At 37.4% G+C, this 15,754-nt stretch overlaps 1 protein-coding gene across 2 annotated transcripts in view; it reads right to left on the bottom strand.

The window, feature by feature from the left end:
• The window catches only part of ldlrap1b (low density lipoprotein receptor adaptor protein 1b), a 39,538-nt gene extending 28,208 nt beyond the window's left edge, over nucleotides 1-11,330 (bottom strand). For both annotated transcript variants that reach the window (XM_084092848.1, XM_084092847.1), the window contains exon 1: nucleotides 11,070-11,330. In XM_084092848.1, the coding sequence (XP_083948974.1) occupies nucleotides 11,070-11,154 (85 nt within the window). In that variant the 5' untranslated portion in view covers nucleotides 11,155-11,330. The remainder of the gene's footprint in view (nucleotides 1-11,069) is intronic.
• Nucleotides 11,331-15,754: the final 4,424 nt, after the last annotated feature.

A 15,754-nucleotide genomic window follows, 5' to 3' on the forward strand; every position in this document is an offset into this window, starting at 1 on the left:
CATTTTGTGATAAAGAAACTCTGAATCTTCAGAGCGAATGTGACATGTAATGCTACAGCGATTAGCAGAGAATGGAGTTATTGTCCATGAGCCCAACACTCACTCACTCACTGTAGACAAGCACAAAGCATGTTCAACTCAAACACACACACACACACCGTACCACGTCAAAGCTTCTGTTCAGGGAAACAACTGACACAATACAAAACCAAACAACTATAAGCCAAATCCACCAGAATCAGAAGATTGACTCTTCAAATCAACACCAACTAGAGCCTCCTGCTTTCATAAAATCTGTCAAAAACATTAAAAGAAATAATAAAATATCATATAATATATTTATTTAGTGAAAATTAACTATATTTTTAGGACCATTAAGATTGTTTTTTTGTATTATTTTGACATTATTTTCATGACAATTGAGCACATTTTTTTATTTTAAAAAAATGTAATACATAAATATAAATAATATTAATGGTATTATGAAACATTATTTAAATAATATTTTTACATCTTAAATAGTAAAACTCACTCTTATACACCGAAGATAATCACTATTCAGCATTAAGCATTATGGTAATAAAAATGTGCTTAATTGTCACAAAAACAAAATCTCAGTGGTTGAAAGAAAAGGCCCGTTCTGGACAGGTTTCTCCCTCTCACACACACTGATTCACATTAGTGCTGATCACTGCTGACTCAGTCCAGACCAGTCAACATCACACGTCTACAGAACTGATCACATGACCACCACTTTTATCAGCAAAAAAAAGTCAAGAGAGATTGCTGTGTTAACAAGGGCAACATCAATGCAGCAAAAGACACTTCGTTAATATTAATCATTGGAATAAACATCAGATCTACTGCATTTTAAATCTTAATGATGGTGATTTCAGGAAAAGAGCTTTGGCAAAAAAAAAAAAAAAACATGAAGCTGAAAATACACTGACTAGTGGTTTTTACAGAAGTATATTACATCATATAACCTCAGAGCTCATGTACTGTTCGAGAAAATGCTATTTCAGCCGCCTTCTTCAAAATGTAAAAGTTTAAAGTCACCATGTAATCAAAATTGACAATTCTATTTTTTTATGAAATATTGCAGTATTTATTATAAATGATTTATCCATGCACATCATTCTTTTATTTTTTAAATGCATGTGCCTTCATATTCATGAATCAAAATAACTTCCCCTCCCACATTCAGCGACATCTCTTCTCTGCTCTGATGACGCGTTTACTGGCGTGGGGGCGGGGCAACCTGGCTGTCACTCACATGAGATCCACCAATAGCAAACCACGACCATCCAATCAATCCCCCACAGACAAAATAAATAAATAAATGTCTTGTTCGAGAACTCTGATACGTCACAATAGGGAAGAAAAGACTAACTTAAATTTCACGCCGACATTAATTTAATGTGTCTCTTTGTTATTATTTGTGAAATTTACCAGTTATTTCTGAGTGAAACCTATTTGAAAATTGTATTGAGTGTGGTAGCTCATCCGCATATTTTGAAAGGTTGTTATCAGTCAAATCTGAGAGTGGGGTGTAGCGCTGTACTGAGAGACGCATGCAGACTAGAGGCTGACATTTTTTCGGGAATCCCGTGGGATGGGAAACAAAATCACTATTAATCACGGGATTGGGACGGAACAGGAAAAAATATCAGCGGGAGTGGGCGGGACCGGGAATCGTAATAAAACTATGATACCCAACTTTATACACAAATATACAGTTTCTATAAATAAACTCTATTTAAATTTTGAACTAAATTATATTTGCCCTTTCTCTTTATGCTCTCCTGTTTGCTTTGGTGTGGCTGGTAAAGTGAATGACGTGCTCCACACACGCATGAGACACACGCTTTTCACACGCCACACATTACATCCATTTTCTCACGCACAGAAAAATCGCAAAGCAAAGAGGACACGGAGACCGACAGACTAGACAGAGCAGGTTACTTTATGATATAAAAAAATCTCAGCTCTCAGATTCTGTCAATTTTATTACGAAATTCAAACAATAAATACCGTTTTGGCGCTTGTAAATGTTACGTGACAGATCCCTAGCGCACGTGAACCGATCATCTCTACTAGCTAATAGTTAATAAAGACGAATGAACACTGTTGAAAGATACAGTACAACTTACCGAAATGTATATTCCTCATACATAATATCGATCAATCAGTGTTTTTCATCAGCGTGAAGAGGTCAATAACATAGCTGGAGAACAATTATGTCACATTTACCTCAGGAAAGCCATTTAATGAACATAATATAGGCTATAGCACGTAGTTGGCAAGAAAAAAAAAATAGCTATAGAGAGTATTTTGCTAAATATGTGTTCTATATTACATATTTATTATATTTTTACTTGTATCATTAAATAAAGTTGTTATTATAATAATAAAAAAACGCATTATATTTAATTTGAGTTATTTTTAACCTTAAATAATAGCCTATACCAGCTGATAGGGCTCTCTGTATGTTTACAGCATTAGGTGAGTTGTTGTTTTTTTCTTGAGAAAAAATAACGCCTATCTTGTGTAGCCTACCTAATATTTATCCAAATGAGTCAATATTATATCAAATCACAATAATTGAATTGAATTGAAATAATAAAAAAGCGTAGCTTACCAGAAATTGTACCATGTAAACATTGTAACATGTTGCTAACTTAATACACTTATTGTGATGCATTTTTTTTTTACTGTAACTGACAGATTCCGGTCAAAAAAACACAACACGGGAGTGGGAGGGAATAGGAGTCATTCTTCTGGGATTGGGACGGGATTGGATGTTTTTTCGTGGGATTGGGACGGGACAGGATTTTTTTTGTGGGAGTGGGACAGGAGAGGTTTGAAAATCCACTCCCGTGTCACCCTCTAATGCAGACAGAGGCTGCTGGGATAGCTCACTGTGAACTCAAGTAGCACAGATCATGCCGTCTGGGACCGAGAGAGATGGGAATAGCAGAATAGAAGGCATTGTTCAGTCAGGAGATAAAACAAGAGATGACAGAGCAGCAGAGGAGGAGGAGAAGAGAGATCTCACCCTGACACAGGCTGATACACACACACATAAATATGTGTATTATGTAATTTTTCCATGAGTTAACAACAATGACTTGAAACTGTATGCAATTTTTGTGAAGTAAAATGTGTCTCCAGGGGCGTTTCATGTCGACTTGAAAAGGTAATTTTGATGTGGATCAAGCCGAGCGGATCAGTGGAGAGGTGGTGTGTGTGTGTGTGTGTGTGTCATGAGACCCCATAAATAACATCAAGCTTTAAAGAGATTTGAAGGGCTCGGCACTGCTGTATTTAGCCTCAGGTTACACACACACACACACACACACACACACACACACACGTCTACAGGTTGCAAAAGGACACAATCAACAGGCTCTCTGAGGATTGTGAAGACCTGCTGTGTCTTCATTTCATGAACTACAGTTTGGTGAATACACACTCACAGCTCGCAGACATGCTGACGAATCATTGCTCACGCAGAGGGCTGGACCATCTATAGCTAACAACATTACATCTCAATATTTATGGATTTGCTGTGAAAAGGTGATTATTTTTCATCAGAGAAACAATCACTTTAACCCAAAAAATATTCAAAATATTTTTAAAAAAAATGATTTTTTTTACAACGCTGTTTTTCAAAACACTTTCTTTTATATGCACCAATATATAGATGTTAAATAATACTTAAACACTAATATTTTCCAAAGTTCTATATATTTTATAGTAATTTAGTTACAGAATAAAGTTCAAAAGTTTGGGGTCAGTAAAAATATTTTTGAAATAAGTCTCGTCTGCTCATCAAGACTGCATTTATTTGATCAAAAATACAGTACAAACAGTAATATTGTGAAATATTATTACAATTTAAAATATCTGTTTTCCATTGTAATTTATTTTTAAATGTAATTTATTCCTGTGATCAAAGCTGAATTTTCAGCATCATTACTCCAGTCTTCAGTGTCACATGATCCTTCAGAAATCAGTATAATATGATCATTTGATGCTCAAGAAACATTTATGATTATTATCAATGTTGAAAACAGTTGTGCTTCTTCATATTTTTATAGAAAACCATGATGCATTTATTCAGGATATTCAGGATTCTTTGATGAATAGAAAGTTCAAAAGAACAGCATTTATTTGACATAGAAATCTTTTGTAACATTATAAATATCTTTACTGAAAATTAATTTCTTTAAAAAAGTCTCACTGACCCCTGAATGGTAGTACACATATATTTTACTTTATCATCTGGAAAACTACCACATAACTATTAAAATCTTTGAGTTATGGTGCAAATGAATCACTGAATCAGAGTTTTGAACTGATTCACTGAAGCAAACAATTTGAACTGATTCAAGGAAATTAATTGAAATGACAAAATCTGTTTTTTTGTTGTTTTTTTTTTGCTACTCTTATACTCACGAGTCCCAAAGACAAAGAAATGATCATGAAACATATCTCAAGGCACTGACTTTAAGAAACTTAATGACCCAATAACATAAATCCCAAGTATATTATGAATGCTTGCTACATCATCCATACACTCCTCTCATAACATCCCTTAAACATGAGAAGTTTACATATCCATCAATGTCAGTCAAACAGCTTCCTTACAAAATCACTTTCTTAATCTCTTACTGACCCTGATCTGCTTCCAATCTCCAGCGACACACACACCAGCATGAATATGAATGAGTGTGTGTGTGTGCTGAGATACTGACGATGTCTGAGGAGGTTAAATCTGTTTTGTAAAGAGAGCTTTGATGGACACAATCTCCTTTACACACTGGCAGCGGCGCTCAGATCTTCAGACACATTTCACTGTTGCACATCCCAGCAGGAGCTCCAAACCCTCAGCGCTGGAAACATGGGAATTACAGACCCAATATTTTCATTCAGAGTCAACATAATCAGATTTATCTCCGGAAGGGAGTTCAGGTATTTGCTATAGCTGCAGAATTCCACATTAACAGCAAACCAAATGCTACAAATATTCCGATATTTATCAGTAAAAGGATTCCAGTTTTAAACTTTCATAAGCTATTCTGAATCTTTGCTGCATGCAAACAAAAGCAAGACCGATATAGTCTGATTCATCAAAAATAATTGGTGCTTTTTAATGAATGACTCAAAATCAGTTAATGCAGAAAAACATATTTCGGGGTTCCTTGTATAGTAAATTGATTTAACAGTAATCACTGTTGAAAATGTAAAAAATATATTTATTTCACCTGTTCAAAAACAGTCCGGTATGCTGCTTGATATTGCAAAATGGTATTTGTTATCATATTATTTTAATTTATTATCATAATCATAACATATTATGTATCGCCAGAGCCGGACAGTAACGGAGTACATTTACTTGAGTACAGTACTTAAGTACAATTTTGAGGGATCTGTACTTTACTCGAGTATCATTTTTGGGGAGTACTCATGACTTTACTCAAGTACATTTGAGAGGCAAATATTGTACTCTTTACTCCACTACATTTCTATCCATAACTGTGAGTACCCGTTACTTCTTCTAAAAAAAAATTAAAAAAAGAAAAATCTCGGAAACCCTCAATTTGTTGTTTCCCTCTCAAACGTGATTGGATTGTGCAGGCGCCACTGATTGGGACAGCCTATCAGCAATCACCTTCAGCTTTCCGCTAAAGTCAACTCCATGGTCAGATTTAGATAAGAGACGAAACCATGGACGAAATAATGGACAACCCGTGGCCCCACCTCGCCAGAATATTTCAATTTTCTGAACAAGTTAATGATAGTTTTCGCTTCAAGTGTTTGCTGTGTTTACCAATGTTTACACTGTGGCAGTAGTAATGCAATATTTAGAAAATGTACTCTTGTACTCTTGATACTCAAGTACTTTTAAAAACAAGTACTTCAGTACTTTTACTTGTACTTGAGTAAAATTTAGCAAGGGGTATCTGTACTTTTACTCAAGTAATGAAGCTGTGTACTCTGTCCGCCTCTGTGCAGCGCAAATAGTTTTACTGTTTACTGCACTTTGTCATTCTTTTACTTCACTATAGCAGCAAATCAATCAGAAGTCTCACACATTAACAGAAAACATTGCAAACTACGGTGGATACGTGATGTTAGCTGTACTGGGACTTCTGCTAAACTTGGTCTAACTTAAGACATAATGGCTTCATGTTTCATGTGACCCTTTCATCTGGCAGTAGTTCAGCTGATACGACGCCGACCACAAGAGAGATTCTCAAATCTACTGACTTTAAGACTGACATCTCTGTGGGAAGATGGTTAACAGCAGGAAATGATAGCTTTTCATTCACCCAACCCTGCGCTTGCACAAGATTACTGAAACCAACTGCCACTAGCCTGTTGAGAGCCCTTTCCACATCAGCACGACTGTACGTGACTAAACGCTCAGACAGGAATGTCTGAAGCCTTCAGGAATAATTCAATCTGGCCTTTGAAAACATAATGGCTTATTTAAAGGAATAGTTCACTTAAAAATGAAAATTTTAATAATTTATCACCCTCAAGTTGCTTCAAACCTGTATGAGTTTCTTTCTTCTGCTGAACACGAAAGAAGATATTTTGAAGAATGTCAGTAACCAGATAGTTGGACCCCATTGACTTCCACAGTAGGAAAAAAAAAGATACTATGGAAGTCAATGGGGTCCATCAACTGTAGATGATCTGTAGACTGTTTAGCAATGCAGCTGTGTTTATCTGTATTTTACACGGGCTTAAAAATGACTCATCCAATCAGAGCTCAGAGTCAGAACCATCAGTTTAACTAAACATATTCTAGAAATTGTCATTAGAGAGATGCAGGCGCCAAACGTGGCCACATAATCTCACGATTCAGCACTAAAATCTACAGTCCATCACGGGTATGTAAGTGCATCATGTGTTTAGTGTAAAAGTGTCTGTGGGTTTCAGGCGTCATGCCCTGTGAGTCTGCTGCAGTGAGACATTTCCTGTCAAGACAAGCTCGAAAGCAACAGCTAATGTCTGCTGATCTACAGTGGAGACTCTCACAGATGATGTGAGTAAATATCCTCAGAGCAGAAGTGGGATTAAGGGTGTGTTCACACTTGGCATGTTTGGTTTGATCAAAACAAACTCTGGTGCGATTGCTATGCGGTTCATTTGAGTAAAGGTGATGATACACAGGGCAACTTTTTGAGCAATGTTGCTGGGCAATCTTGCTGAGCGATTGTTGCTTGGGCAATACATTTATATCTGGATAATATAGATCGGTCATGGGCCCTGTGTCTCATCTGGTTGCCCGATGACGGCAACATTGCCCAAAACGTTGCCCTGTGTATCATCACCTTAAGTGTGAACGCTGCCATCCGAACCCTGATCACACAACAAGCAGTTTATTGCGTGTAATACACACGCACCCCACACAACTAATCCTAACCAAATGTAAAATGCATACGAACCCCACTCCACTACTAAACCTACCCATGCGTATCATATGCACGTAAAAACTAATTTTCGCATATAAATTGCACGATAAACACAATGCGTGCAATAGAGACGCATTTAGTGTGACTGAGAGTCGGTTTGGAGGCGGACCGAGACTCATCTTTTCAGCGGTCTCGGTCGGCCTCCAAACCGACTCTCAGTCACACTAAATGCGTCTCTATTGCACGCATTGTGTTTATCGTGCAATTTATACGCGAAAATTAGTTTTTACGTGCATATGATACGCATGGGTAGGTTTAGTAGTGGAGTGGGGTTCGTATGCATTTTACATTTGGTTAGGATTAGTTGTGTGGGGTGCGTGTGTATTACACGCAATAAACTGCGTATCATATGCACGGAAAAGCTCATTTTCAAGTATAAATAGCACGATAAACACAATGCGTGCAATAGAGACGCATTTTCATGAGAGCGGATCAAATGAAATATGAACGCAACATGGACCAAAGACATGTAAACGAACCAAAAACAGGACATGATGTCACAAGATGCGACCCTAAAAAGGACAGAATGCTGAAGCACACCTGTTTTTTATCATCATAATCGTGATGTTGCCCATCACAGTTCGATATAGGCATCAAAAGTCAAGTCACTTTCATTTATATAGCGCTTTTTACAATAAAGATTGTTTCATAGCAGCTTTATTTTCCTTTGATAATAGGAAATTAATGGAACAGAGATTGTTTTGGCTGTACAGCATCATTGTACAGTTTAAGTAAGGTTTTGATTCATTCATTTCCATTGTAAAAATCATTAGTTATTCATTTCCTTTGTGTGTGTGGCGGAGGTATTTCTGCAGTTTTTTTGACTCCATTACACATTTTATAATCTCTTCACGAGTTCTCAGCTGGTAAAAATACCATCATACGCACAAACAACGAGCACATTTAGCCTGTTAAAATATGAACACAAAGCGGATCAGGATTAATGTTTTTTGGGGTTTTTTTGTATTGGCCAAGCAAACCGAACTGCAATAGTCAACACACCATAAATGTATAGAAAAATGTTAGAAAAATGTGTTATTCTCCTGCAGGATGGTTGGATGAAGACACGGAACATTAGCAACAAACCGTAACACAGTCCACCATAACGTAAACATAGATAGAAGGAGAATCAGTTAAAATTATATTTATGAGATAAGGGCACAAGAACAATTGAAAATGGCAACAGTAGTGGAATATTTGGGATTTTTTTCTAAGCCCAGACATTCCAAGTTAAAGGCACGTTAATTAAAGAATAATTGAAGGAAACACACACACACACACACACACACACACACATATATATATATATATATATATATATATATATATAAATATATAAAACATTTCACACTTGTAAATATATAACAAATAAACAAATAATATAGCCTACATAACATTTCTTCAACGCTGCTGATGGATGACGTATTTCGTTGGTGGAACATGACAACTGCTGATATGCCGATAATATAAACCATCTTAATATTGGCCAATACCATCATATGGTCACCAGTATATCATGCATCCCTAAGAACCCAAACATCACAGTGTGCTGACATCAGTCTGACAGCGAAGTGTGTTTGCGGAGGGGTTCCCCATGTGAAAGCAAACAAAAAGGTCACCAGGCAGTTAAGCTTGTTTTTGTGCATCAGATGGACTGAACTCTGCTGGAATGGGACGTACACACACCGCATCTGAGATCAGAGACTGGCTGAACGCGAGCCGCTGAGACCAGCAGTGTCCATGTGCACAGACGTTTAAAGAAATACTTCACCTGAAAAATGACCATCTCTTAGTCTTAATTTACCCATCCTGACATTGTTTTAAACCACATGACTTTCTCTCTTCCTTGGAACTCAAAAGTGCATTTTTGAAGAATATCCTGAAATGTTTTTGAATGTTTTGGCTGCTCTTTTCAATATAATGAAAGCGAATGGGGACTAGGGCTGTCAAGCTCCAAAAAAAAAAAAAAAAAAAGCATCATAAAAGTACATGCATAACTTACGAAACCATATGACACCTTACACAATACGATAACTGTGTGGGAGGAACAGACCCAAATTTGAGTCTTTATTCACTTTTTAAAAAAAATGCACTTGATGCCACTCACATGACCAAACAGAACCATTTTATGTGCTCATCAGTGAATATTAATTTATATAATATATATATATAATACATTTAAGTTCTTCACACACTAAATTATTATGTGGTTTAAGATGACATGCAAGTAATATGGACCATTTTTAAGATGCTTTTATAATACACTAAAACATTTTGGAGCTTCACAGCTTTAGTCCCCATTCGTTTAAAGGGTTAATTAAATCTGTTAATCATATAAAATGATCGAGTCTCTTCAGAAAATTGACTAAACCGCTCAATTCATTTGGATTAGTTTTATGATCTCTTAATGAACTTTTTGAAGCGTCACAGTGGTAGTTGCGTAGCTGTCAATGGAGGGACAGAAAGCTCTCAGATTTCATTGAAAAGATCTTCATTTGTGTTCCCGAAGATGAACGGGATGTCTTACGGGTTTGGAACGACATGAGGGTGAGTAATTAATGACAGAATTTTCACTTTTGGGTGAACTAACGCTTTAAGTATCGAAAACAGCAGCCAACATTCTATAAAAGCAATTCACCTTATGTTCCACTGAAAAAAATGAGTCATGGAGGTTTGGAACAATTCCTTTGAGGGTGTGTTTTATTGGAGCCGAGACAACATAGCAAAAGAAATTGTCAAACATGGTGACAGAAAAAGAGAGAACACCAGAGGATACCTTTCTTTGCAGTCTTACTTTTCCCCCCAAATAAAGCAAATCCATGTAGCCTACACCTAAAAAGCATTGCCTAGCAACAATGGGTTGCCAAATCATTCACATTCTACTGCCATGCTCTCTGTTAGCAACACAAAACACCAGATTCTGTTCTTTTAGATCGATTCCTACAGATACTGCTGTCCGTTTTTTTGAACCGGTTTATACGAATCAATAATTCAAGAATCTGACAACAGTGATCTCGCTGTATGTTTACAAATCCCCCAAAAGAACCGACTCATAAGAGTCATTCGTTCGAGAATCGCGTTACATGATCGCGCTATTTGCTTTTGATTCACTATAAAGAATCGACTCAAACGAAGCATTCGCCTGGGAACCGAGACTGATCGCGCTGTAGCTTCAGTGAAAAACAGTGCAGGACATACACTGTCAAAAATGAAACGCCAGGAAAATAATTCGGATTTGGCATTTAAAACAAAATCGGTTTTGAATAATAAAGGGTTCGAAACCTTTCTGGAGAATAACATACATCAATATCTACAATACACACGCTACAGTAATTCAAATGCGTGCTATTTCCTGAACATTGCACTAAAATGGATTTGACTATAGCGGACTTTGAAAACTTAAACCGTTCAGTTATTTGTTATGAAATGTCATGTGCAAATATGAGTAAATTCCTGCTTTAGCATACAAGTTGCAAACAACTTTGACTCTGAACTTCAAAACAGATCCGCAGATATAAACAATATATATAAGGGTCGTTTCCAGGCAAATTCATGCAGATTGACAGCTGTAAAACTCACTTTTATGTTTTCCAGAGGTCCAGGACTCTTTCGCCAGACTGGGACTGCGAATGATCGCGCGTCCGGCTGATTTTAGCGCGTCCATGATGATGATGAATATCAGTTTATGTGACAATTAATAATCCTGAGAGCGCGATCCTCCGACTGTCCTCTGCCCGGTCGAGCACGATCCTCTGCCCGCAGGAAAACTTTTCTGACAGCCTGTGATTTTCTTCCTTTTCCGCGGATGATCCCGGGTGGATGTGCGAACATGCTCGCCACGGTGGGCGGGGTTGAGTATGTAAATTAGGCGGATAATGTTCCGTCATGACGCTGCCGTGAGTAGGCGAAGGCGGGGCTAGAGTATGCAAATTAGGACTTCGTGTGTGTGTGTGTGTGTGTGTGTGTGTGTGTGTGTGTGTGTGTGAGTGCCGTTTGACGTGCATGATTGAAACGATGGTTACTATTAAAGGGATAATACCACAATTTCACCCACAAATGAAAATTCTATCATCATTTTCTCACCCTCAAGTTGTTCCAAACCTGTACAAGTTTCTTTCTTCTGCTGAACACAAAAGAAGATATTTTGAAGAATGTGAATAACCAAACAGTTAATGGACCCCATTGACTTCCATATGAAAAATACTATTGAAGTCAATGGGGTCCATTAACTGTTTGGTTATTCACATTCTTCAAAATATCTTCTTTTGTGTTCAGCAGAAGAAAGAAACTTGTACAGGTTTGGAACAACTTGAGGGTGAGTATGACAGAATTGAATTGTTGGGTGAACTATCCCTTTAAATGATACACTTTTCAGTTACTTAGAGGTAAAAAAATAAAATAAAATCTTGGAGGTTGTGATTACAAGGACACACATTGGCCACAAAGTATTTGGACACTGAATAAAACAATAACAACACACATTAGAATAGTGAAGAATACAAATATTTATGAAGCATATTGCAGTTATAAGGCAGAATATTTTAACTTAGATTTGTTTTGTATTAGTTATCATTAATGTAAAAACTATTATTGTTAGCTATTATTTGCATAGCAAATAAGTAGAAGAATTAAGTAGAAGTAAAACATTCTAGTTGCCAATTCTATTAGATTCAGTCATGTAGCAGTTAAAGTATGTTACACATAATAAAATGTTTTAATTGCATTGTTCTTTAAAAAAAAGTATTTTAATGTCATTACATAGTCACTCAATTTCACAGAAATAATTAAATAAAGAAAACTATTTCTTTCCATTTTCACCTTCATGATGCATGAGGTTCATTTCATGCAATCATGAGCAAGTCATTTAAACTTAAATATAAGTTGAATCTTGTAGAACTAAATATTGCAATGTTAATTGCAAAGTTAAAGCAATGTAAAAACATATGTTGTCATAACTTATTGATCATGTAATTTTTTAGTGTAATACTTAGTATGAAGAAAAGAGCAATAATGCCGAGGATGAGTGTGAAACAAAAAGTGTGAAACTTTACTTTGAGAGTGTAGTTGTCTTTCTCTCCACTCAGCCCTATCTGAACTCATCCGCATGAGTGCGTCTACACTGACAGCCCATCACCACATGGGAAACATGGAAATAAAGAAACTGAGAGAGGAAAAACAGGCATTCAAGGGGGTTCCTCTGAGAAAGAGGTGATTTTGCTTGTCTTTTGTCACTTCAGGGTAGCATCTTGAATGTACTAGCAAACAGAGACCGGGGCATCAGGTTCTTCACCGTGACCCACCAAAACCTGTTCAGTTTCATGTGAAGACACACATTAAATACCATTGACCAGGGTCTCCCAGCAGAACAACAGGTGAGTCACTCCATTCAGGTGATCAACAAGAGAAAGCCAGATCTTCAGCATTCCTGAGCAAGCATGACAGATTCGTTCAGATTATTGCAGAAAAAACATGTGCACCTGTTAAGGCAAGCATACAGACGAGGTTCTTCAGGGAGGCTGAATGTGAAACAGTGCATCCCATGGGAATAATTCACTCTCCCAGTTCATCCAACAATACTGGAACTGGAAGCTTGAGGAACGTGGGTGACATACTAAACGGCTTCTGTACATTATTAATGCCTCCATATGCTGATTACAGCAACAGTCTGCAGCTCATCTCAGAATATAACAGCTTTAATAGGTCAATAGATAGATGTATATATAAAGGTCTGGAATGGCAATCTGTAGAACATCTTTATATAAACTTGCAGAAAAAAAACAAGAGCCCACATGTGAAATCGTGCATTTGTGCACATCATGCGACTGATGCACTGAAGAAAGTGTGAGAGGAACATAGAAACTGCATGCATGGTTATAAAAAGAGACGTGTTTAATATGAAAGCTCTGGTTATTTATTCATGCACGCAATATCATCTCATGAATGAGAGATGAAGGCTCCACACTCACAGCGATCGGAGAATCTGTCGGCACGAGATGTTGCAATAGTTTACAAACTAGCAAATGCCAGCTGCAAAAATTAATTAAAAGTGTTTCAAAATGTTTTGAGAGTAAAATTATTCTTGGTGTAATATGTGCTTTATTAATTCCCCCATTATATCTTATATAACCACTTTTAGGGCAAACCTAAAAACCTCTTAAAATATAAACTCTTAAGCTGTAAACATGTTTTGTTGTGACTTTGAAAGTGATTTGAGAGTAAATGCAAGATGAAATGACCCTTCAGAGTCTAGACCAATTTTTAAATTTGTGTAGATGAAATCATGACACTCACAACAATACAGTCGTTTCCCATTTTTACTCATCAATTAACCCTTTCCTCAGCTTCAATTAACCCCAATTGTACGGCTAGTTGAATTTTATCATTTTAATTTGTTTTTCCTTTGCCATCAGAACACTAATATATATATATATGGTGTTCTGATGGCAAAAAAAAAAAAAAATATATATATATATATATGGTGATTGGTGACCCACCTATAATTGTGTGCACGCAAGCCTTAACAATCAACAGACAAAAATCACAAGAAACTCAGATGCCAGAAAACAAAATGTTTTATTACTTGAAACCTCACAGAGACCTCACAACGAGTGCAGCCGAGGTTTGGCTGAACGACAGACAGAAAGCAAGAAGTGACAGCGGGCAAAGAAAACAAAGCAACTGTCTTTTTTTCCCCCCGTCTTTCATTTAAACCACTTGGACATCGCAAACTTTACCACTTCCTCCATCACATCATAACTTTAAAAAAAAAATATCACAACACCTAAAACAACAACCATCTCAGAGCACTACAATACCACATAGGACTGACTCTGGCTAAACCCCCCGCCCTCCCTCCCTCCCACCCATCATTAACCAAACTAACACAGTGACCATCTCTCCTTCTGAAACGACCCGCACCAGAACTCGCTGGAGACCGTTTGGAGGAGCTGGCTTCCTCCAGTTGGCAAAATCTATTCGCATTAACACAAATCCGAGGGCTTTTTCCAAAAGGTGGGTCGGCTCGGGACATTCTCCCTTTAGCCTGATAATACTTCATGCTTAGCAGACATAGATGACATCTGGATCTGTATCCGTTTACACAGCAAGTGTGATGATGGCCCAATGAAAACCTTTCCACGAGTGTAACAGGTTTAAAGTCGCCAACCTTTCTGAAAGCAACAGCGCCATCAAGTGGCACAACCAAGTATTTCTCTGAAAACAATACACAAACCATATAATAATCATATTATTAATAATAATAATAATAATAATAATAATAATAATAATAATACACTCCTCTAGCTTCCGATCATTGGACCAGCCAGTAACCTGATGGATCTGAAACACTTTTCGTTTTCAACAAAATTGCAGTCCTACTACTTTAGTTGGCACTGGACTACACTAGCTTCCGTCTGATACTGAAAGATGGTCAATCAATACAATAAAGAAAACCAGGAGGGGAAAGTATCCTGCGTTTCCATACTTGACATATTCCCTTGCGAGCTCGTTGAAGTCAACAGTGCATTAGTGCCACGCTGGATAAATAAATAAATGTAAACAAATGACCGAATTCACAAGCGCGGACCAAAACAGGAGCAGAGTCGTCACGCCAATGGGCTGGTGATCCGTTTGCAAAAGGTTGCCTGTTAACGTGGCGAACAAAAAAAAGATGTGTTTGAGGCATGACGTGGTAGAGGGAGGGAAGAGATCTTTCTGTTCCACCAACGAGGTCCCATAAGAAGGCACTGATTATCTGTAATTGGTGAGTTACGCTGCTGGACTGTGTTTGTGGCGCACTGTTCGTCACTTTGTACCATGAGGAAGAACTGAACAGCAATCCACAGATTAAGCTTCGGTTCGTCATACGAGTCCTAAAAGATGTTTTGCATGAGAATTGTCGCATTGTTTCTGGGACGTTCGATGGAGACGTTTTGTTGTTTGAACATTGCGTTACATTCTTGTCATATTAGATCGTGACATTCTTGAGTGAAAATCTTCTTGCCTCTGATATGGGGTAGAGCACCTGGGACAACGGATCTTACACTTGCCCTGCTTTGCACAACCCCCTCCCCCCCCGAAAAACAAAACAAAAAAACAGTAAAATCAAGGCCGAAATCCAGGAGGCCGGTCTCTGAATGGACTGAGGGAAGATACTCACCAACTTCTGTGAGGTTTCTAGACATTTACAAGAGAAAAGAAACGGCAGTTTCCTGCTCAATGTGTGATGTCCCTTAAAAGTCTTCTTTTTTGTCTTTTGTATTTTT

Source organism: Abramis brama (genome assembly GCF_963993115.1).
Source record: "Abramis brama genome assembly, chromosome: 19".
In the NCBI taxonomy this organism is placed as follows: domain Eukaryota; kingdom Metazoa; phylum Chordata; class Actinopteri; order Cypriniformes; family Leuciscidae; genus Abramis; species Abramis brama.